Source organism: Vulpes lagopus, chromosome 1 (genome assembly GCF_018345385.1).
Source record: "Vulpes lagopus strain Blue_001 chromosome 1, ASM1834538v1, whole genome shotgun sequence".
Lineage (NCBI taxonomy): Eukaryota > Metazoa > Chordata > Mammalia > Carnivora > Canidae > Vulpes > Vulpes lagopus.
Window position 1 is genome coordinate 65,486,763 of NC_054824.1, and position 24,306 is coordinate 65,511,068.

Here is a 24,306-nt window from a genome sequence, read left to right on the forward strand (position 1 = left end):
TCACCATCCTTCAACATGCAAACTAAATTTAAAGTTAACCATCTCTCACATTCCCCAAAATACTGAGGAGGAAAAAATGATCGAGGTTAGATTGAGAGGGCAGACTGAAGTAAAGAAATTTTGAGAATTCCTAAAATATGGAAAGCACAAAAGATTGAATCTACAGGAGAGAAAAATTTTTAAAAAGACTAGAGAAAACCAAACCCAGTTCTGGAGAAAGTTACTGTGAAGGTGGAATGTTACTGTGAAGGTGGAATTTATTTCCCATAAATAAAGTTACTGTGAAGGTGGAATTTATTTCCCATAAATATGGTAAATCTTCAAGGTGGGAGACAATGAGAGATGACCCTTGGTTGTGACCCTACACACCGAATTTGAAGCAGCTTGTACAGTGGGCAACAATGACAAATATTGACAGGACAGAGCCATGAGTGTGAACCATGCTCCAGGAAGCTACTGCACCCCAGGAGAACATGTCAAAGAAATAGCTCTTCACACTCCCTACCACCATCACCCCCTGCCAAACACACAAAAGAGATAGATCGCAAGCAACAAAGTTGGAAGCAAACTAGGAGTTAAATACAGAGATAGGCAGACAACTCAGAATCACAAAGCAAGTAAAGAAAATAAACACAGTGGGACACTTGAGTGGCTCAGTCAGTTAAGTAACAGACTCTTGATTTCAGCTCAGGTCATGATCTCAGAGTCCTGAGATCGAGCCCCACATCAGGCTCTGTACTCAATGACGATTCTGCTTGAGATTCTCTCTCTTCCTCTCTGCCCCTCCTCTCACTCACACTCTCTCATGCTCTCTCTCTAAATAAATAAATCTTTAAAAAAGAAAAGAAAAGGAACATGGTAACAGAGGCTTTAAACTCAACAAAGAGGAAATACCAAAAAAAAGATGTAAAATATTTTTAAATATATTTTATTAATTAATCCATGAAAAAGATATGAGAGTATTTTACATCATAACAAAACAAAATAAAACAAAACAAAAAATATTAAGAGAAATGGAAGTTAGATTCAAGGGGACAGAACAAATTGAACAAGTAGGTAAGGAATACTCAAAGGCAAAGGAGGGAAATTTTCCAGGAATGGAGACAAAATTGTCTAGATTGCAACAATCCAGCAAGTATAGAACAGCATAAATGTAAAAAGAACCACATCACTTTGAAATTTTACAAGTTCAAGGAAAAAGAAACATTCCTGAAGGCTTCTTGAAAGATTATGACAGGTTGCCTACAAAAGAAAAAGAATCAAAAAAAAAAAAAAAAAAAAGAAAAAGAATCAGATTAGCCTCAAATTTCTCATCAACAGTACCAGATAAAAGACAACAATATCTTCAAGTTTCCAGGAGAATATTATGTTGAACCTGGAATCCCAGTCAAGCTAACATTTGAGTGGCAGGAAGAAATGAAGCTATTTTCAGACATGCACAAATTCACACATAGACTCTCTCTGAAAGAACCACTTGAGAATACTTTTAAGCCAAAGAAATAATGAATCCAAGATGGAGGAAGATGTGGAAATCACAAAACAGAGGTGATCAAAGAAACTAGCAATGCTTAGATTTTAGTCTGAACACATGTGGATTCATGTTAGCAAAATATTAGACAAGACAGCTTAAAAATGTTAACAGAAATATAGAACTAGAAATCTCAGCGTGGGACATAGCAAGAAAGAGACAAGGGTTGGGGAAAAATCCTAATGTTCTTGTCTTGTTTTAAGAAATGGATAATGATTAGATCTATTGCTTGATTTTAAAAGAAGAGAGTTGAAATGTGTTTGTTACTCTTTATATTTATGTTCTGCCTGAATCACAAAGAAATTTTAGTCATGTGTCTCTTGGATGGTTTTTCAAATTATTTAAGTAATGAACCACATGTCATGACAGAAGATTTTACACAAATTACAGTGCTGGTGGGAGAGGCCGAAGAAGCATGTTGATCATGGACACAATTCTTAGCTCTTGAGCAAAACCATTTGAAATGAATAAATTAGAATAGCATCAGCCATGATCTCAGAGTCATGACAGTAAGACCCACATTGGGCCCCTGCTGAGCATGGAGCCTGCTTAGGATTCTTTCTCTCCCTGTCTTTTTGTCCCTCCTCCCAACCTCTCTCTCCCTTTAAAAAGAAAGGAAGGAAGGAAGGAGTTAACTTAACAAAAAGTCTGAGGGCTTATGTCTGACAAGAAGGTACACCTTCAATTAAGTACAACTGACCAGTCAATACCTTTCTTTTCTTGTCCACTGGAAGTACTCAAATCCAGAACTCTGAGACGCATCCAAACTTCCCACTTCCCTTACCTGGCCTAGAGGAAAAGTACTGTTAACTTTTTCACAGGGTTACACGTATGATTTCCTCCCTTGGAAACTCACCTTGATAAACAATGAGGTCATTCTTTCTGAGGTATTATAATACCGTGACACACTGTGAATCATTCTGATGGCATTAATCAAATTTTGTATTCCATGTGCCATGGAAACCTAAAATTGAAATATATTAAGTGAATTCCATCACATATTCATAGTTTTAATAACCAATATCCTATAATATTCAAAACTCTAAACACACATAAAGTATAACATTTTGATCTTAAAGTCAAATTTTACTAAATGTAATGTAGCATCCTAGACTGGATCTTGGAACAGAAAAAGGACATCAGCTTTGACAAACGTACCAAGGGAATGCAAGATATTAACAGGAGAAACTGGGTGAAGAGAATTCTGTACTATCATTGTAATTTTTCTGTACATCTGAACTTAGTTTATTTAAAAGTAAATTTTAGAGGTGAAAGTGATTTTAAGGATTAATAGTTCAAGATTATCTTTTTAAAGATGAAGAAACCTGCTATCTTGAGGGGTAAAGTGACTTGCTTATCATGAGAAAGGTGGTTAAAAACAGAGATCTGACTAGAACTCATTTCCACTAATCAATTCAATTTACCTTTCAACAAGCTTACTGAATGTCACTAGTTTCAGAGGATATTGGAAGAAATTCAAGTATAAGGAAGCTTATGGAGGAGTCATAGCAGAGTGGAACAGATGCACATGCAACAAGTGGAAACCATTCCCACAGCAGAGAATGTAAAAAGCTCAATAACAACAAAATAATAATAATAATAATAATAATAATAATAATAAAGATATATCCATGGCTAGAGCAACTGAATAACATTTTTAAATTACTAGGATTAAAAGAACACCAGAACTAAAAGATTTGAAAATTATATAAACTTAAATAAGTCTCTCCAATGAAGAAGCTGAAATTAGTACATCTAAATATCTAGAGGTCTTGATAACAATAAAAAACATTTTATCTTACTTCCAAATTTATCTTTTATAATGAAAAGCTTTAAATAAATAGAAAAATACAGAGAATAATATAATGATCATTTATACCCATCATTATGCTTTACAAATGTTAACATTTTGGTATATGAGCCTCATCTATTATTTTTCACATTGTAATCTACTTGCAGGTAGTCCTAGAGTAGGCTTTGGATACGTGTGTATTTAAGATTTGCATTGTCAGCTCTTGTGAGTAACCGCAAATGTATGTGACATGTGAAAATTCTGATTTTTCTTAGACACAAATTTCAATTGCACATGCTGTAAAGCTGGGGAATAAAGTCATTGAGCTACTGAGAGAGCTAAACAATAGCCATATTTCTCTATCACCACACAATCTGGTTTGCTTTACTCGTGGTCCTATATATATAAACATCTAAAAAGAACATGTTCTTATGGAAAACAGATTTTTTTTTAAAGGTCCCCAACAGAAGTCTAGTTCTAGTACTAGGGGTGTAAATAAGTTGTAAGTAAAATCCATCATCTCTTTATGGAATCATTAAAAGACTTCTCCTGGAGGTCTTCCTATTCTCTTTCATGGAGGATGGATTCCTGAATGGTCCTAAGAACTGTGCCTGCCCAAGACTCTCAACCCCTCTTCTTCCCATCCTCACTCACATTAAACTCCTTGGCTACTGATGTCCTCTTGGAATGGGAATGAACCACCCCTAAACACATCCCTCTTATCTAAATCTGAGTGATATGGAACATAGACTCTTCCTCTTTCCCTGCCTCTAGGATGAAACCAGCATTTACCCTGCCCTCAAAAGTTTGGTCAACCAAACCATGTAGCCAATGGCAGTGTGGATGTGCAGGCTTTGACTATCTTCAAAAATTAGAATGGAGAATGCTGAATATGTGTATCAGACACTAATATAAATTATTTTTGAAAGAATTTTAACTTAGAGAATACCTTGAAGGAGCAGCATAGAGAAGTAGGAACAAATAATGACACATATTGCCAAAGAATGCTAGACACAAATTCATTCTCATGAGTTATAGCTCTAGAAAGCATGAATTCAGTTTCCTAGTCTTTAAAATGAGGATTGTTGTGTGAACAGAATGAAAACTCATGGAAAATATGTGGTACAATGCCTTCAATAAAAGACCAGAGGTTTTCAAGACTGTGGACACCTTTAAAAACACAACTGTCGGGATCCCTGAGTGGCTCGTGGGTTTAGTGCCTGCCTTAGGGCCAGGGCGTGATCCTGGAGTACCAGGATCGAGTCCCGCACCGGGCTCCCTGCATGGAGCCTGCTTCTGCCTCTGCCTCTGTCTCTGCCTCTCTCTTTGTCTCTCATGAGTAAATAAATACAGTATTTTTTAAAACCCCACAACTGTCCAGGTAACAACTCTCCTGCATACATATGATTCACAAAAGAGGCAACACCCAGTGAAAATTGGGAAACTCTGCCCTAACTTCTCAACAAATGCTGGTTTCCTTGACTTCCTCTCTCTACCTAAAGAAAGGATAAAAGGTACCATGATATACATTAGATTCCCAAAACTTATTGCTTTACAACTGGAATTCTGTACCCATTGACCAACATTTTCCCATTTCTCCACTCCCAACCCTAAAATTCTACTGTTTCCCTGAGTTTGACTTTTTTAGATTCCACATGTGAAATCATACAGTGTTTGTCTTTCTCTGTCTTACTTACTTCACTTCACATAATGTCATCAAGGTCCATACATGCCACAAATGGCAGGGGTCCTTACAGCTGAATAATATTCCATTTTATATACATATATGAATTATTATTATATATGACATGTATGAGTATTCTTGACTCCCATGTCAAATTTTTTTATCATATATGCAAGTATTTATTTCTAGGCTCTTGTGTCTGTCCAATTGATCTATTTGTATATTTTTATGCCAGTACCATGCTGTTTTGGTTACCATAGCTTTGCAGTATAGCTTGAAATCAGGAAGTGCAATGTCTCTAACCTTGTTCTACTTTCTTAGGATTGTTTTCTAGTGGGGGTCTTTTGTGGTTCCATACACATTTTAGGATTTTTTTTTTCCATTACTGAAAAAAAAATGCCATTGGAACTTTGGTTTTGTTCTGCTTTGTTATTTATTTATTTATTCATGAGAAACACACAGAGAGAGAGAGAGGCAGAGACACAGACAGAGGGAGAAGCAAGCTCCATGCAGGGAGCCTGACGTGGGACTCCATCCGGGGTCTCCAGGATCACGCCCTGGGCTGAAGGCAGCGCTAAACCACTGAGCCATCTAGGCCGCCCGCCGTTGGAATTTTGATAGGGATTGCATTGAATTTATAGATGGATTTGGGTAGTATGGAAATTTTAACAATATTCATTCTTCCAATTCATGAACATGGACATTTTTCCATTTATTTTTGTCTTCATTTTCATTCATCAAAGTCTTATTGCTTTCAGGGTACAGATCTTTCATTTCCTTGAATAAATTTATTACTGAGTATTTTATTGATGATATTTTAAATGAGATTATTTTCCTTAATTCTTTTCTGATGTTCTGTGGTTAATGTATAGAAATGCAACTAATTTCTGTATGTAATTCTGTATCCTGCAACTTCACTGAATTTATCAGTTCTAATAGTTTTTGGTGGATTCTTCAGGATTTCCCATATACAGTATCACATCCCTACAAACAGAAACTATTTCACTTCTTCCTTTCCAATTTGAATGCCTTTTATTTCTTTTTATTATCTGACTGCTCTAGCTAGGACCTCCAGTACTACGTTGAATAAAATTGGCAAGACTGGGCACTCTTGTCTTGCTCCTGATCTTATAGAAAAAGCTTTCAGTTTTTACTGTTGAGTATGATGTTAGCTGTGGGCTTGTCATATGTGGCTTTTTTTAGGTTGAAGGACATTCCTTCAGTACTCAGGTCTGAGAGTTTTTATCATGAAAGCATGTTATATTTTATCAAATGCTTCTTCTACGTCTATTGAAATGATCACACAATTTTTTCTTTTATTCTATTCTGTATATCGCATGTATTATTTGCATATGTTGAATCATCTTTGCATCCCAGGAATAATTCCCATTTGGTCAGGTGTATGATCCTTTTAATGTGCTGTCGAATTTGCTTTGCTTATATTTGTTGAAAATTTTTGCATCTACATTCATCAAGAATAGTAATATGTAACTTTCTTTTCTTGTAGTGCTTTGTTATCAGGGTAGTGCTGGTTGGGCACTCTCTCTTGTTCACTCCAGGATCATTCACCCTAGGGGAAGCAAGTTACCCTATTGAAAGGCTCATGTGGTACGCAACTGGGGCCTTCCAACAACCATGTGAGTGAGCCCAGAAGTGGACCCTCCAGCTCTCAGCCTCCACATGCAATGAAACCACATTCCTAGCTAATAGTTTGGTCTGCAACTTCATGAGAGACCATGAAGCAGAGGCACTCAAGCTATGCTATGCCTGGATTCTTGATCTACAGGAGCTGTGATGTAGTAAAAGCTAATCTCAATCAATTCTGGAGTAATTTATTATGCATCAATGCATTAATTAATTAGTTTAATTCATCAATGAGATCATACTTATGATATCAAATATTTAAATGTAGGTTTAAATGAGTTTATGATTCATGATAGCTATATAACAGGAAAGTATATCTTTTAAGCAACTTGTCTGCAGTATACATTTCCCAATACATATATATTACACAGTTATTTTTAAATGAGTTGTTTTCCAAACTACACTTTAAAAAGCATACTTACTAGGTCATAGTTGTAGAGAGGTTGACATACTTTTTCTAGAGTGTACAAATATCTGACATTATCTTTTGATTCATTTGCTGTATCTGTTATTCTTGCATCCAAATCACGCCAATTCTAGGAAAAAATATGTAAGAATATCATAAAACATCCAAATATATCACTGCATTTCATTTTAATCAAGAAATTCAAGCTATCTTCCCTCAAGTAGTTGATATTAAAATGTGAATGATATAGCTTTTTCTTATATTATTTAAGACTTAAGGTTATTATAAATATTTTTAATGATTTGCTAAAGCTGAAGACTCATTCTGTTGGTAATTAACATCCTGTCTGTAGGCTTAAACTGGACTTGCTTCTATCTGGAGTGACTTTTCTAGGTTACTTATTTGTGACATTACATTATTTTGGGACTTTGACAATAGAATATATAGAGAGAGAGATAGAAAGATATAGCTACATACAGTTTTGTTTTTTTTTTTTTAAGAAGAATACAGCAAAAGAAAAGGACCTGGAAAGAATCAAACCAAACTTGGAATAATGGGCAGGAGATTCTCCTAAGAGAATATTTTTTCCTTTTGACTTTGTATATAGATCTTTACCTCCACGATCCTCTATTGATTCACAGTTTCAAATTAAAAATAAATGACAATCACCTAATAGTACTATTATCAAAATTGGAGTGAAAATATTGAGAAATAAATTTTTATTTCTATATTTCCTTTTCTTCTGTGAGAAATAGTTGTGGAAAATAAGAAAGCCTTATTCAAAGTTTAACACTTCTAAGTGCATGGTTCCAGTATATGATGTGAAGAAGCAGCTCAAAAAGGGTAATTTTTCAGTTTGTTGTTTGGAAACATAACAATTTAAAAAAATGCCTTTACCTTCAACAGTTTGGAGTGTGCAACATTAAGTACATTTATGACAGCCTTACAAGTTGGCCCTTTAATCTGTTCGATGATGTAATTGAATTTGGCTGACATGCGTTTCCAGTGCTCCAATTCAGTGAGTGGACCTGAGTCATCAGCTTCTTTTCTCATCTGCTCACTCTCAATAAGTACCTGCAATCAAAAGAATTCACAGAATATAGAAATGTTACTTTCTTCTTTGGTAAAACCTTATTATTTGCATTTTTTCAAAGGAAGCTTATAAATAAAATATAGATAACTTTCAACACTGAATAATATTAAAATCTCTTAGCAAAGTAAAAACAAAGGGACCTTCTTCAACATGATAAATAGTATCTACCAAATATCTACAGAAAATTCATACTTAAAGATTAAATTTTAGAAAATATCACTTTAAAACCAAGGACAAGACAAGCTTGCTACTAACACCACCAACTTCTATTCAATCTGGTAATGGAAGTCTCCTAACAAGATAAATAAACAAAAGGCATAAGAATTGGAAGTAAAAAACCAAAATAGCTTAATCAAAAATGATATGATTTGTCACATTTTTAAAATTCAAGAATATCTAAAGATAAACTTCTACAATTAGTAAAAGTGAATAATTCAGTAAGGCTACTGGAAGTATACATAAATATCAGTACTATTTCTTTACAAGCCATCTAGCAATCTGAAACTGTAACTTCTAAAAAAAAAAAAAGGGATTTGCTGTAACATGTAACAACAATGATAAGATATCTGGAGATTAGGAAAGGATGTGCAATATCTTTGTGAATAAAACTAGAAAACTTACTTTCAGCATACAAAAGAAGATCTAAATAAATGGAGAGATATACTATGTTCATGGATGTAAAAAAAACATATAAAGATGACAATTTTCTCTAAATTAATGTATACACTTAAGGAAAACTAATCAAAATCTCAATACAGTTTTTCATGAAAGTTGACAAACTAGTCTTAAAATTAATTTGGAAGACCAATTAACATGAAACAATCAATGCAATTTTGAAGAAAAATATAGAAAGGGACTTGCCATGCCAAATATTTAATTAAAAACTACAGAAATGAAAGCAGTATTACATGAGTGCAAAGCCCAAATAAGTATACCAGTGGGATAGAAAGTAGGATTTAGAAATCTGATATATAATAGAAGTGATACTAAAAATGTGTTAGGAAACAATGGGCTGTTTGGGGGTACAATTGGCTAACTCTATGTAAAAAGATAAAATCAGATTCGTACCCTACACACACACACACACACACACAAATAATTCCAGATGGATTAAAAACCTAAATGTTAAAAACAAAATGGCAAAGCTTTAAAAATATATATAGGAAATGAGGGTAAAACTATAAAGCAAAAGGATGCAACTAAATATAACTGTCAAGGAAATGGTTACTACTAGGGGGAAGAAAAGGGAGTTAAAATTGGGAAGAGGGCTGCATGGGGACTGTAAGGTGCTGGAAATGCTGCTTCTTAACTTGTACAAAAAGATACATGAGTGTTCATTTTACAGTAATTTGTTCACTTTATTGTATTCATTTCTGTATATTTCACTATTTAGAATAAATTAGTATCTTAAGAGAATATCTTCATAATACTGAACAAGACTTTCTTAAATGAAATCCAAAAAGCACAAAGTTTCTAGCCACTGGAGGGTAGCTAAGTTGAAGCTAGATTTAATTATAACTAATAGGTATGCCTGGGTGGCTCAGTGGTTGAGCGTCCTGGAGTCCAGGATCAAGTCCCACATCAGGCTCCCCAGAGGGAGCCTGCTTCTCCCTCTGCCTATGTCTCTGCCTCTCTCTGTCTGTCTCTTATGAATAAACAAAATCTTTTTAAAAATTATAACTAATAAATTTACATTAAAATTTAAAACTTTCACATGACTAAAGACACCATACCAAATTGAAAATAGGACACAATGAGGACCAACAAAGGATTAACATCTGGAAAATATTACTTAAACTCCAAAACTTCAGTAAGATATCATTGAGCAATCTGAACTAAAACTAAGTAAAGAATGTGAACAAACAACTCAACAAAGAGGAAACCTAAGCCACTGAACTCAAAGAAATCAGAGGAATGAAAATAAGATATTTCACCCAAAATTCTGACAAAGATTAAAAATCTAACAATCCCAAGTGTAACAAAAGATTTGAAGAAATAGGAACTCTTATGCACTTCTGTAAAAATACAATAAGTTAATATACCACTGCTTGGGAGGCTTTGTAATACTCAATAAAAATCTAGCTATACTGCTCTCAGCAATTCCACTGACAAATTCCGAAATATGTGCAAAGGAGATCTGGATAGAGGTATTCATTGAATGTGTATTATTATTGTTTGTAATAGCAAAAAGAAAGAAATGGGAATGGATTTCTGAGGTAATGGATGAATAAACCTCTTTACCTCCTTAAACAGAGGATATTAGACATGATATAAATGTGTCCTTAAGGTGTAAAAATTTATATAGCAAACTGATTTCTTTATATAGGAATATTAGACAGTAACGTGAATGATTTTATTGCATTTGCATATTCATAAGCTTTAAATTATATATAAAAATAAACTATATCTATACATTACATATAAATATAGAATATATATTTGTGATTAAAATCTTTACATAGGGGGACCTGGGTGTCTCTGGTTAAGCGTCTGCCTTCAACTCAGGTCATGATCCAAGAGTCCCAGCATTGGATTCCTTGTTTAGCAGGGGGTCTACTTCTCTGCTTCTCCCCCTGCTCATACTCTCTCTCAAATAAATAAATAAAATCTTAAGAAAAATAAAATCTTTACATAAATGATATAACACCATTAGATATAATTTTGCAGTTCATTTTTTTCTCATTTAGCATACTCTTTCAGAGGAATGAGAGGAGATAATAACATCAAGACAGTGAGTAATATAGAGGGAGGGAAAAGGGATGGGTTGGAGGCTTTTGTGAGAATAAAACAGATCTGAAGCAAATGTGGCAAACAGTATCTGTTTAGTCTCAGAGGAGTCATTGTTTCAGGAGTCACTGTCATATTATTTTCTGTACTTCTTATGTTTATAACTTTACATTATTTACTTATTTATTTTTAAGTAGACTCCATGCCCACCATGTAGCCCAACGTAGGGCTGGAACTCACAGCCCTGAGATCAAGACCTAAGCTTAGATCAAGAGTTTGATCCTTAACCCTCTGAGCCACCCAGGTGACCCATAACTTCACATAATATAAATTGTGATGGAATGTTTTAAGAATACAAAGTAAAATACATAGTTGATTTTTCAGATCTATGAAGGTTCTTCCTTTAATACATGAAACAATTACTTGCTTCAATTTTAACCATAGTATATGCAACTCTTTCCTAATCTTACCACAATCTTCCCCATCTCCTTAAATAAAGGATACTAGACATAGTTTCATGGCTGAAAGTCTATTTAGCTTGAATAACTGAATTAAAGAATGAAAATGGACCTTAAAAATTAACAAAATCAGACAACCCTTTTGATGTTTAATTCCGATTACAACATTATTTACAGATAGTAATTAGCCTCAAAGTGAATACTTTCAGGAATGCAGCACATTTCATTTTTTATGGGGAGGGATTCTGTGAGAAAGTTATTCTGATTTCAAAATTAAAACTCTCCTTATAGCCATCACACTCTAGTCTTACTTCTGCCACTTACGGCCATACAGTGCAAGTTTAATTTCACATGAAACTTCATCAAATAAACATTGGAAGATATCATGACACTCTCAAGTACCCCCCATTTTTTCCTAGGTCAGATATCTCCATATATTTCCCTTCAATGACATTGCTCATATCCTTAGCTTCTTTTTCTCTATATTGCCCATTCTTAATGATTTATAGAAGTTCTTTTATATATTATAGATACTCTCTGTTATATATGCTAATATTTTCTCCCAGAAGGTCATGCACTTTTTAGTTTTGCTTGTAATTTTTGCCATATGGAAGTTATTAATTTTTTTAAATAGTCAAATATGCCAGTTTTTTCTTTTATGACTTCTGGGTTTTGTATCTTAAGAACATATTAATATAGTCAGTCATATGTTGTGTTCTGGTTCATTTGTAGGTTGTTTTATTTTTCACTTTACTTAATTAAGATTGGATTTGTTCACTCAAAGCATCTTTAAGATTCACCCATGTTAAAAAAAAAAAAAAGAATCATCCATGTTGTTACATGTATCTATTTTTTGTTTCAGCTTTCATATTTATGTCTACAATCTATCTTGATTAACTTTTGTGTATGACAAGAAGTCAAGGTTTAGGTTTCTTTTTTTATTTATTTCATTTTGGGGGGTCAATTAATTTTAGATGTCGCAGTTCAAATTTTTTAAAGATCTTTTCCACTTCCTGCATTGATTCTGCTTAATTAAAACCACCTGCGGCAATAGTCCAAATTGATTTTCTTATTTCCAGTTGCTAAATCTCCCTAAATCTCAAACTATTTTCTTTTGTTTGCTCATTTTTATGTAATAAAATCTGTATTGATTGATCATAATAATTGGATCTCAGTCGTTGTGTAGGACACAGCCTTATTTCCACAATGGGTTAAAATTCCTGCTTCCTCCAGTGACATAGTAGGTGAGTACAGAAGTCCTGTAGTGCTCAATTGCCCAATTCAATTTCCTAGTGACACCTGGAACAAATTCTGTGGCCACCACTCCAGGGCCCAGTGGTGTTTCCAAAGTCCTCCAATTTTTCCATTCCAACTGCACCTCCTTCCTTCTAACATCGTTCTAAGAGAGGTAAACTTGAAAATGCTCTAACTCTTGCTTGGTCAAGATTTTTTACCTTAGTTTTCACTGAAGATTTTCTTCTCTAGTTCCACTGTCCTATGCTCATGAACTAGAGATCTTAGAGTTGGTTCTAGTGTCCTCTTTCAGTTTATAGCAATTACATAGTACCTGATTTGGGGCATTATGTGTAGTGTAGGTTGGCACCTTTCAGAAAATTGACATATGTCCCATTCCTATTGCTGCTTTTCCTACTGCCAGAGAAAATGTATTTGACCACAGAGTTGTAGTACCAACATGAATAAGCCTAGTTTGAACCTCTTTGTCAACACAGACAATTACACTGATCAAAAAGAACTATTTATTAGCATCTAGCACTGTCACTTCATTGTATCCTCTTCCTTTCTCTTATGAAGAGTATAAACAATATTTAAAGTATTGGAGATGAGTGCTGGCTATTCCCAATTCTCCATTCCATTTTTTTCCATTTTCAATCCATGCTTTTGTGGTTCCCTCCTTAAAAGTGAGAAATATTTAAAATCGACTTTCAGTGGCCCATAGATAGCAATGATTTTGCTCTAGGGTCAAGAAAAGGATAGGTTTCATAACAGAATATGGAAGAGTCCTCTTCCCTTTAGGGACAAAATGCAATGGCTAGGACACAGATGAGAACCACGACTCCTATCTGATGTAATTACTTGAGTTAGCTCACCTGTTCGATCTGTTTGTACCATGTCATCAGCACTTCCTCTAGCTGGCGAACAGTTTCTGAATTGCTTGCTGCAGCTGTCACTTCTTCAAAAGTATGCAGCTTGGAAAAATCAATATTGTCTACCTTCTTTAACTTAACTGTTCCCTCAATACTTACTCTAGCACCTAAAAGAGAAAAACAATATTGAGAAGAGGTGTTTAATGTCAATGTGTGATTTCAGACAATAATTATTCAAAAGTCAGAGATCTAATACTTTATAGCAATATAGTACAAATTGATCATTAGATTGTGATTTCATAATTTTAATATTATGTATTTTAATAATATAAAGTAATAAAACTATGTATTTTAAAAGAGCTAATAATAAAGTAATACTGTAAAATATGGTGAAATTTTTCATTAATAATATAGGAATAGAATCTTCCCACTACAATGGAAGGAAAAAACTGTATCGTACTCCTGGCAAAAATCCCTGGAAATGAGAGGTTCTAATGATTTGATCTCTTACCTGTAAGTCTCATAAATCACTTTGATTAACACTTTCTTTCAAGATGGAATGTTTTTCCTCTAATGTTTATCTTTAATAACATATATTATAGTTAATTTGCTCATTTTAAGTAATTTACTAATATTAAATTTTATACTTACCATCTAAAAATGAAAGGTATCTATTGATGGTTTCAGTGAAAATGTGTTTTTCAGATTCTCCTTGCTTGGAATGGTTTAGAGCACCCCAATTATTTGTTGCAAGAATAGCTGGCAGAAATATACTTGACAGCATATTCCTAATCCCACTTAGGATCCCTGTTGATGCGTCCAGTACAGTAAATAACACTTCCTGAAAGGGAGGTTTTCAAAAGTGATTTTTATATGCTAACCCCATTTAAAAACTGGAAATCATAACTTATTTCACATTACAATGAGTGTAGACAATGCTTTTATATACTATTATGGAAAACTTAAGTGATCATGAAAATTAGAGTATTAAAATCGACAAATTTATATTCTGCCCCCATTCTAACCACTCACATGTATGTTGGTCAAGATGACACTTTCCTCCGTGCTTTAGTTCCTACCTAGGGAAGGAGGCATGGCCTTGAGCCTCTACAACATGAAGAAAATGCAGAGCTTTCTGCATAAAGTTCTTAGTGGAGAGTTGCTCTATCCATGGAAATGGGAGGAGAAAGACTCCATCAGGATAGGGAAAGGGTGGAGAGACTGGCAAGATGGTGGTAGAATAGGGTCCTCAACTCATCTGGCCCCACAAACTTACCTAGATTATCTTTCAAAACATCCTGAACACCTACGAATTCGACCTGAGAGGTAAAGAGAGAAGAGCTGGAATGCTATAGAGAGAAAAATTTTCACTTCTAACAAGGTAGGAAGGTGAAAAAAATAAGAAAGAATAAAGTGGGGGAGGGGAACCTGCGACTAGCCAGGTGAAAGCCTCCAGGGCAGGAAAGCCCAGCTCCAGACAAGCGGGAACTTTAAAAATCTGTGCCTGAGTTTTCCCTGACTGAAAAGTGCTTAGCAGGGAAGTCAGGCAGAATCACAGGAGGGGAAGTGAAGCATCAAGATCCCTGGAGACATTACAAGACTAGGGGCACCCGGGACAAACCTCACTGCACCACAGTCCATCTCGGTAAAGGGTTGATGTGCGCAGCCTTCCAGGGCATTTGGGAGATGTCTGACAGATCCGCAGGCTAGCCCCGGAGCTCCCTTTACCCTAGAGCCCAGCAACAGACAGAGGCGGGCTGTCCTCTGTTCCCTTCGAGAAAGGTGGTCCCCAGGAGTGTGGGTCCAGCAGCAGCACTGGGGCCTGGATCCCAGGGCGCTGAAGGGGACAAACCCGGCTATCCTCTGTTCCTCCTGGGACAGGCAGAAGCAGAGAGGACACAGGAAAGTGAGAACTCTCCTGCCGCTGGGCATCCGGCAACTGTGAAGATCAGTGCACCTGCACCTGCCCCCAGGAGCATCTGAGCCAGTGCAGACTGAGAGACTGTGGTTAGTTACTCGTGGGGAGCTCGAATCCAGAGCTGGAAACCTGGCCACTGCCAGGGTTTTTGTTTTTTTTTTTTCCCCTCTTCTTTTCACATTGCACCTGGGAGAGGTGGGCCCTCTAGGAAACAAAGGTCTCACAGGATAAACAGCTCATACTAAACCAACACCTGACAAGGGATAAGGCACATTTGCCCAGGCACACACACCTGAGAATCAGTGCAGCAGGCCCCTCCCCCAGAAGAACAGCTGGAAGAACAGGGGAAGAGCAAGTTTACTGATGAACCAGGGCTGGAAAGCTCCAGGACTGAGGGAAAATAGTATATAGAACTAGAGGATCCTTTTATTATTATTATTATTACAACTCGTTTTCATATCAGCTTAAAAATTTCCAATATTTTTATTCTTTTCCCACCTTAACTACAATATTTTACCACTATTCATTTTTAACTTTTTCCTTTTTGATTTTCATATTTCTACAATTACATGTCTTAGATATATTTTTCAATTCTGGATTCCCTTCAATGCATTCAATTTAATTTTGGTAGATATACAAGATATAAACATATCTTGTTTATGTTATTATGGTTGATGTTGAGTCTTTATATAAATATTGCTGGTTTATATAAATTTGGGATTGAGCATCTTCTAATATATAGAACAAAATACACTCAGAACCAAGGGGATCACCCTCTAGGTCCCCTCAGGGAGATTACATTCTCTCCCCACCACCACCATCATCCCCCCACCCTTTTCTTTCTTTTTTTTCACTCCCTTATTTTTGGTTTTTGGTTTTTTCCTTTTACTACTATGTTTTAAATTTTGTTTCTCACTTTAGTGGTCCTTTTGGTTTATTTTGTTCTGTTCTCCTTTTTCTTTTATTTTGTTGTCTCTGACCTCTTCAGAATCATCTAGGGTGTATTTTACTTAGGTTGTGATTGATATTTTTGACTCAGCTCATTTATACAGCCACTCTGCATTGGATAAAATGACTAGAAGGAGGCATTCACCACAAAAGAAAGAATCAAAAGCAAAACTCTCTGTCACAGAGCTACAGAAAGGGGATTTAAGTTTGATGTCAAAAATTCAATTCAGAAGTACAATTGGAAAGTTACTGGTGGCTATGGAAAAAAAGTGTAAAGGACTCTAGACACTTTATTACTTCAGAATTGAGATCTAATCAGGCCAAAATTAAAAATAGTTTAACTGAGATGTGATCCAAACTGGATGTTTTAACTGCTAGGGTTAATGAGGTGGAAGAGAGAGTGAGCAACATAGAAGACAAGTTGATGCTAAGGAAGGAAACTGAGGAAAAGATAAAAACAATCAAGAGCCCACAAGGAAAGGCCTTGGGAAATAAATGATAGCTTGAGAAGGAAGAATATATGTCGAACTGGGATTCCAGAAGAGGCTGAGAGAGATAGAGAGGACCACAAAGTATATTTGAACAAATTATAGCTGAGAACATCCCTAATCTGGGGAAGGAAATAGGCATTCATATCCGAGAGAGGACCCCACCCCAAAAAAATCAATAAAAACCAGTCAACACCTTGATATTTAATAGTGAAACTTGCAAATTTCAAAGATAAATAGAAAATTCTTAAAGCAGCATGAGACAAGATAGTCTTAATTTATATGGGGAGAAATATCAGATTAACAGCAGACCTCTCCACAGAGACCCGGAAGGCCAGAAAGTGTTGGCAGGATATATTCGGGTACTAAATAAGGAAAACATGCAGCAAGAATAGTTTATCCAGCAAAGCTGTCATTCATAATAGAAAGAGAGATAAAGAGCTTCCAGGATAGGCAGAAACTGAAAGAATATGTAACCACCAAACCAGCCCTGCAAAAATATTAAGGAGGACCCTGTAAAAGAAAGAGGGAGCTGAAAGAGACAATCCACAAAAATAAGGATTATATAGGTAATACGATGATACTAAATTCATATATTTCAATAGTTATCCTGAACGTGAATGGCTTAATGATCCCGTCAAAAGACACAGGGTATCAGACTGGATAAAAAAGCAAGACACCTATATGCTGTCTACAAGAGACTCAGTCTGAAAATGAAGGAGTGGAGAACCATTTAACATTCAAATGGTCCTCAAAAAAAAGCTGAGGTAGCCATCCTCATATCAGATAAGTTGGAGTTTATACCAAAGACTATAATAAGAGATGAAGAGGAACACTATATTATATTATACTTAAAGAGTCTATCCAACAAGAAGACTGAACAATAATGAATATTTATGCCCCTAATGTGGGAGCTGCCAAGTATATCAATTAATCAAAGAGATACTTAGATAATAAAACACTAATAGTAGGAGACTTCAACATGGCACTCTCAGTAAATGACAGATTTTCTAAGCAGAACATCACCAAAGAAACAAGGGCCTTGAATGATACACTGGACCAAATAGACTTTACAGATATATACAGAACATCTGAATGCATCTGAATACACATTCTTCTCAAGTGCACATGAAACTTTCTCCAGAATAGACCACATATTGGGTCCCAAATCAGGTCTAAACTGATACCAAAGGATTGGGATTGTCCCCTGCATATTTTCAGACCACAATATTTTGAAACTAGAACTCAATCATAGGAAGAAACCTGGAAGAAACTCAAACACATGGAGGTTAAAGAACATTCTACTAAAAGATTAATGAGTCAACCAGGAAATTAGAGAATATAAAAGATTCATGGAAACTAATGAAAATGAAGACACAACTGTTCAAAATCTTTAGGATACAGCAAAAGCAGTCCTAAGAGGGAAATACATCACAATACAAGCCTCCCTGAAGAAAACTGGGAAAAAATCAAATACACAATCTAAGCTCGCACCTAGAGGAATTGGAGAAAGAACAACAAGTCAAACCTACACCAAGCAGAAGAGAGATAATAAAGATTCAAGCAGAACCCAATGAAATAGAGACCAGAAGAACTATAGGACAGATCAAAAGAAACCAGGAGTTGGTTCTTTGAAAGAATTAATAAGATGGATAAACCCCCAGCTAGCCTTTTTAAAAAGAAAAAAGACTCAAATTAATAAAATCATGAATGAGAGAGGAGAGACCACAACCAATACCAAATAAAACGTTTTTTAAAATGTATTATGAGTAACTATATGCCAACAAATTAGGCAACCTAGAAGAAATGGATGCATTTCTGGAAAATCACAAATAACCAAAACTGGGACAAGAAGAAATATAAAAACTGAACAGGCCAATAACCAGGGAGAAAATTGAAGCAGTCATCAGAAACCTCCCAAAACACAAAATTCCAGGGCCAGATGGCTTCCCAGGGAAATTCCATCAAACGTTTAAAGAAGAAACAATACCTATTCTACTAAAGCTGTTCTGAAAGATAGAAAGGCATGGAATACTTCCAAACTCATCTTATGAGGCCAGCATCACCTTAATTCCAAAACCAGACAAAGACCCCACCAAAAAGAATTATAGACCAATATCACTGATGAACACAGATGCAAAAATTCTAAACAAGATACTAGCCAATAGGATCCAATAGTACATTAACAAGATTATTCACCATGACCAAGTGGGATTTATCCCCAGGATGCAAGGCTAGTTCAACACTCGTAAAGCAATCAATGTGAAAGATCATATCAACAAGAGAAAAAACAAGAACCATATGATCCTCTCAATAGATGCAGAGAAAGCATTTGACAAAATACAGCATCCGTTCCTGATCAAAACTCTTCAGAGTGTAGGGATAGAGGGAACATTCCTCAACATCTTAAAAGCCATCTAAGAAAAGCCCACAGCAAATATCATTCTCAATGGGGAAACACTGGGAGCCTTTCCCCTAAAATCAGGAACATGACAGGGATGTCCACTCTCACCACTGCTATTCAACATAGTACTAGAAATCCTAGCCTCAGCAATCAAACAACAAAAAGAAATAAAAGGCATTCAAATTGGCAAAGAAGAAGTCAAACTCTCCCTCTTCATCAATGACATGATACTCTACATAGAAAACCCAAAAGACTTCACCCCAAGATTGCTAGAACTCATACAGCAATTCGGCAGTGTGGCAGGATACAAAATCAATGCCCAGAAATCAGTGGCATTTCTACACACTAACAATGATACTGAAGAAAGAGAAATTAAGGAGTCAATCCCATTTACAATTGCACCCAAAAGCATAAGATACATAGGAATAAACCTAACCAAAGAGGTAAAGGATCTATAGCATAAAAACTACAGAACACTTCTGAAAGAAATTGAGGAAGACATAAAGAGATGGAAAAATATTCCATGCTCATGGATTGGAAGAATTAATATTGTGAAAATGTCAATGCTACCCAGAGCAATTTACACATTTAATGCAATCCCTATCAAAATACCATGGACTTTCTTCAGAGAATTGGAACAAATCATCTTCAGATTTGTGTGGAATCAGAAAAGATCTTGAATAGCCAGGGGAATATTGAAAAAGAAAACCAGAGCCGGGGGCATCACAATGCCAGATTTCAGGTTGTACTACAAAGCTGTGATCATCAAGACAGTGTGGTATTGGCACAAAGACAGACACATAGATCAATGGAACAGAATACAGAACCCAGAAATGGGCTCTCAACTCTATGGTCAACTAATATTCGACAAAGCAGAAAAGACTATCTACTGGAAAAAGGACAGCCTCTTCAATAAATGGTGCTGGGAAAATTGGACAGCCACATGCAGAAGAATGAAACTAGACCATTCTCTTATACCAGACACAAAGATAAACTCAAAATGGTTCAAATATCTAACTGTGAGACAAGAATCCATCAAAATCCTAGAGGAGAACACTGGTAACACCCTCTTTGAACTTGGCCACGGTAACTTCTTACAAGATACATCTATGAAGGCAAGGGAAACAAAAGCAAAAATGAATTATTGGGACTTCATCAAGATAAAAGGCTTCTGTACAGCAAAAGAAACAGTCAACAAAAATAAAAGACAATCTACAGAATGGGAGAATTTATTTGCAAATGACATATCAGATAAAGGGCTAGTATCTAAGATCTATAGAGAACTTATTAAACTCAACAGCCAAGAAACAAACAATCCAATCATGAAATGGGCAAAAGACATGAACAGAAATCTCACAGAGGAAGACATAGACATGGCCAACAAGCACATGAGAAAATGCTCCACATCACTGGCCATCAGGGAAATACAAATCAAAACCACGATGAGATACCACCTCACTCCAGTGAGAATGGTGAAAATTAACAAGACAGGAAACAACAAATGTTGGAGAGGATGTGGAGAAAGGGGAACCCTCTTGCACTGTTGGTGGGAATGTGAACTGGTACAGCCACTCTGGAAAACTGTGTGGAGGTTCCTCAAAGAGTTAAAAATAGATCTGCCCTACGACCCAGCAATTACACTGCCAGGGATTTACCCCAAAGATACAGATGCAGTGAAACAGCAGGACACCTGCACCCCAATGTTTATCGCAGCCATGTCCACAATAGCCAAACTGTGGAAGGAGCCTTGGTGTCCTTCGAAAGATGAATGGATAAAGAAGCTGTAGTCTATATATACAATGGAATATTGCTCAGCCATTAGAAATGACGAATACCCACCATTTGCTTCAGTGTGGATGGACCTGGAGGGTATTATGCTGAATGAAGTAAGTCAATTGGAGAAGGACAAACATCATATGGTCTCATTCATTTGAGGAATATAAAAAAATAGTGAAAGGGAATAAAGGGGAAAGGAGAGAAAATGAATGGGGAAATATCAGTGAGGGTGACAGAACAGGAGAGACTCCTAACTCTGGGAAACGAACAAGGGGTGGTGGAAAGGGAGGTCAGCGGGGGGTTGGGGTGACTGGGTGATGGGCACTGAGGGGGGCACTTCATGGGATGAGCACTGGGTATTATACTATATGTTGGCAAATCGAACTCCAATAAAAAATATATACAAAAGAAAAAAGAAAAAAAACAAACAAACAGAAAGAAGAGACAGATCTCCTATAAAGCACATTTATAGAACAGGTTTCATCAGCCATCAGAAATATCACAAAGAGTCAGAGGGAAATAACTCCCAGCCTAGAACTGAAAACAAAGCTAAACAACCTCTCTCAAAGCAGTATTTTGTCCTAAGCAGAAGAGGAGAAAAATTAGGTTGGATTTCAGTTACCTTTCCCATTGTAAAAAAGGAGACTTTTATTAAGGCTCTCTAAAAAATACTAATAAGAGCTAGTATTTGTTGAGGGACTACTATGTCAGGCAAGGTAAGAATGTGCTGATATGATCACTTAGTTTCACAACAATCCTGCAAGGTGTTTATGACTATTCCCAGTTTAAATATTTAGAAACTTAAGTCATAGAAAAGAAAAGCAACTTTTCAAGGAACACTCCACTGGTCAGTGGTGAGGCTGGGAGGTAAATTTTGATCTGGATAAAAGTGCTATTTTTCCCAAACCATCAAGCTGGCTTCCTGTGACTAAGTAAGCAATGTCCAGGTCAATTCTCTCTTCTTTCTGAAACTATCAAAGAATTAAAATGTTAAGTAAAGAGAAGTTTAAATAAAGTAACTGATACTCAAAATTGTATGAATAACATTAAATTCACTCCCAGGTAAATGGAAAGATGGAAATTATCTAGAAGAAATGGGATTTTCATGAATTTTAAAAGCAGTATCTAAAGGATAAATATCACTGAGCTCTATTATAGTAATTTCTCAGATTTGGAATACATTATTTTCTTTGAACTCAATTCAGTCCTACATGTAGAAAGGAGAGAAAGTAAAACAAAAATATGACTATGATAACATGTTCAATGTTAAACTACAGGCTGATGATGTCAATACACAGTGGAATAAGATGTCCATTGTTTTTTTCCCTAACAAAATCCACTAATTTGGTTTTTATCCATGAACAAAAGTGGCTTTATGGGAGCTGTGGGATCCAGCACCATATGCCAAGAAACTCAGGAGGAGTCTCACCCACATGTATCAGGAGCATACAGATCTCAATCCAGGTGTGGAACCTGAAGTAGCTGTGAACCAACTCCAACTTCTCTCAGACACTGTCTAGGAGCCCCTGGAAAGCACCCTTCATTATCTATGGACAAGAGAGACTTTTGAAAGTCCAGGTTTCCAGAAGAGAAGTTTAAGCACACAGTTGGAGTAAAACAATAAGAATTTGGGTGCATTAGATAAGAGTACCAGATTGACTTTATCCACATCACCCCTCCCTTAAGGCAACACTGTTTAGAATCTAGAGAGATCTTCTCAGCCTTTGATTTCTCCTTTAAGGAAAAGAGTAAGTAAGTGAGTATCCAGTTTCCCCAGGATGTAGGATGCTGCCAAAGAGCCTCCTTTCCCTTCCACCCTATCCAGAGTACTGAATCATGAGCTACATGGCTGGAAGTGGGGATGGGGGGCAGAAAGAAGCTGAGAGAGTGGCAGATAAGACTGTTAGAAGGCATTAAAGGGAAGTAGATGCTACTAATTGTATCACAGACTCCATTAAGAAGCCCACCACTGGGAGCCCAGCAAGGCCATTGGGAATATTTGGCTCATAGATTACCCCAACTGGCCCATGGGCACCCCCAGATCTCAGCATGCCTCAGCCACACATGCACCATACTCTGTGGCTGGTTCCATGTGCATGCTCCTCATGGCAACAGTGAGAGCAAGCTTTGGCAGATGGCTAGTGAGTACACGAAGAAAGCCAGAACAACTCTGTTGGTCAGGGGAAGATCACAAACTTAAGCTTTAGTATCACCTTTGGGAAAATGAAAGGGAGGCTGTCAGCCTGGTGCACTGCAGGATTGAGAAAAGGCATACAAGCTCAAGAATTCAGCCACAAAAGGAAGAAAGAAGCATAGAGTAGGTTTATCTATTGAAGGTCTGAGGGAGCCTAAGAAACACCATCAGAGCTGAGGGAAGGTATTTCTCTACCAAAGATAATAAAGACTGATGGAGGTAACTACTACCTCAAATGCAAAGACAGCAATGCAAAACTTTAAGGAACATGAAAAATAAAGGAAATGATACTACCAAAAAATCACAATAATTTTCTATTAACCAACCCCAAAGACATGGAAATTTGAAATTTACCTGAAAAAGAATTCAACATAGGGAACTCAATGAATAAAAGAAAGCACAGAAAGGTAACTCAATGAAATCAGAAAAACAATACATGAACAAAATGAGAAGTTTAATAGAATAGAAATCATTTAAAAAGAGCCAAACAGAAATTTTAGAGCTGAAGAATACAGAGAAATGAAAAATGCAACAGTGATAATCAACAACAGAATGGATCAAGCAGAAGAAAAAATCTGTGAGATAGAAGACAGAAACTTTGAGTTTATCCTGTTGCGGACAGAAAAGAGAAAAGAGTGACAAAAAGGTAAGTCTGTGTGAACTATAGGATATCATTGAAAGCACCAATTTGCAAATTATTGTAGTTCCAGAAAGAGAAGAGAGGGAGAAGAGGGCAGAAAGCTTATTTAAATAGTGAAAACTGCTCAAATCTGGGGAGAGATTTGGATGTCCAAGTTCATGAAGCTCATAGATCACCAAACAAAATTAAAGAGATCCTTTCTAAGGCACATTATAATAAAACTGTCAAAACTCAAGGACAGAGAAAATCTTGAAAGTAGTAAAAGAAAAGAAGCTTGTAATTTACAAGGGAAGCCCTGAAGGTTACCAACAGATTTCTTAGCAGAAACCTGGCAGGCCAGGAATGTGTGGAATTATATATTCAAAGTGCTAAAATTTTAAAAAAAGTTGCCAAGCAAGAATACTCTATCTGGCAAAATTACCTTTTAGCAATGAAGGAAGGATCAAGATTTTCCTAGACAAACAAAAGCTGAAGTAATTCATCACCAGTAGATCTGCCTTA

The 24,306-nt window shown here is 36.1% G+C and overlaps 1 protein-coding gene across 1 annotated transcript in view; it reads right to left on the reverse strand.

Annotated features, from left to right (window-relative positions):
* DNAH8 (dynein axonemal heavy chain 8) overlaps positions 1–24,306 on the reverse strand; it is a 340,697-nt gene that overhangs the window by 312,297 nt on the left and 4,094 nt on the right. The window contains exons 2-6 of the mRNA XM_041748133.1: positions 14,089–14,278; positions 13,441–13,604; positions 7,952–8,128; positions 7,071–7,184; positions 2,385–2,492 (exon numbers count right to left, since the gene is read on the reverse strand). Coding sequence (XP_041604067.1) covers positions 2,385–2,492; positions 7,071–7,184; positions 7,952–8,128; positions 13,441–13,604; positions 14,089–14,278 — 753 coding nt within the window. The remainder of the gene's footprint in view (positions 1–2,384; positions 2,493–7,070; positions 7,185–7,951; positions 8,129–13,440; positions 13,605–14,088; positions 14,279–24,306) is intronic.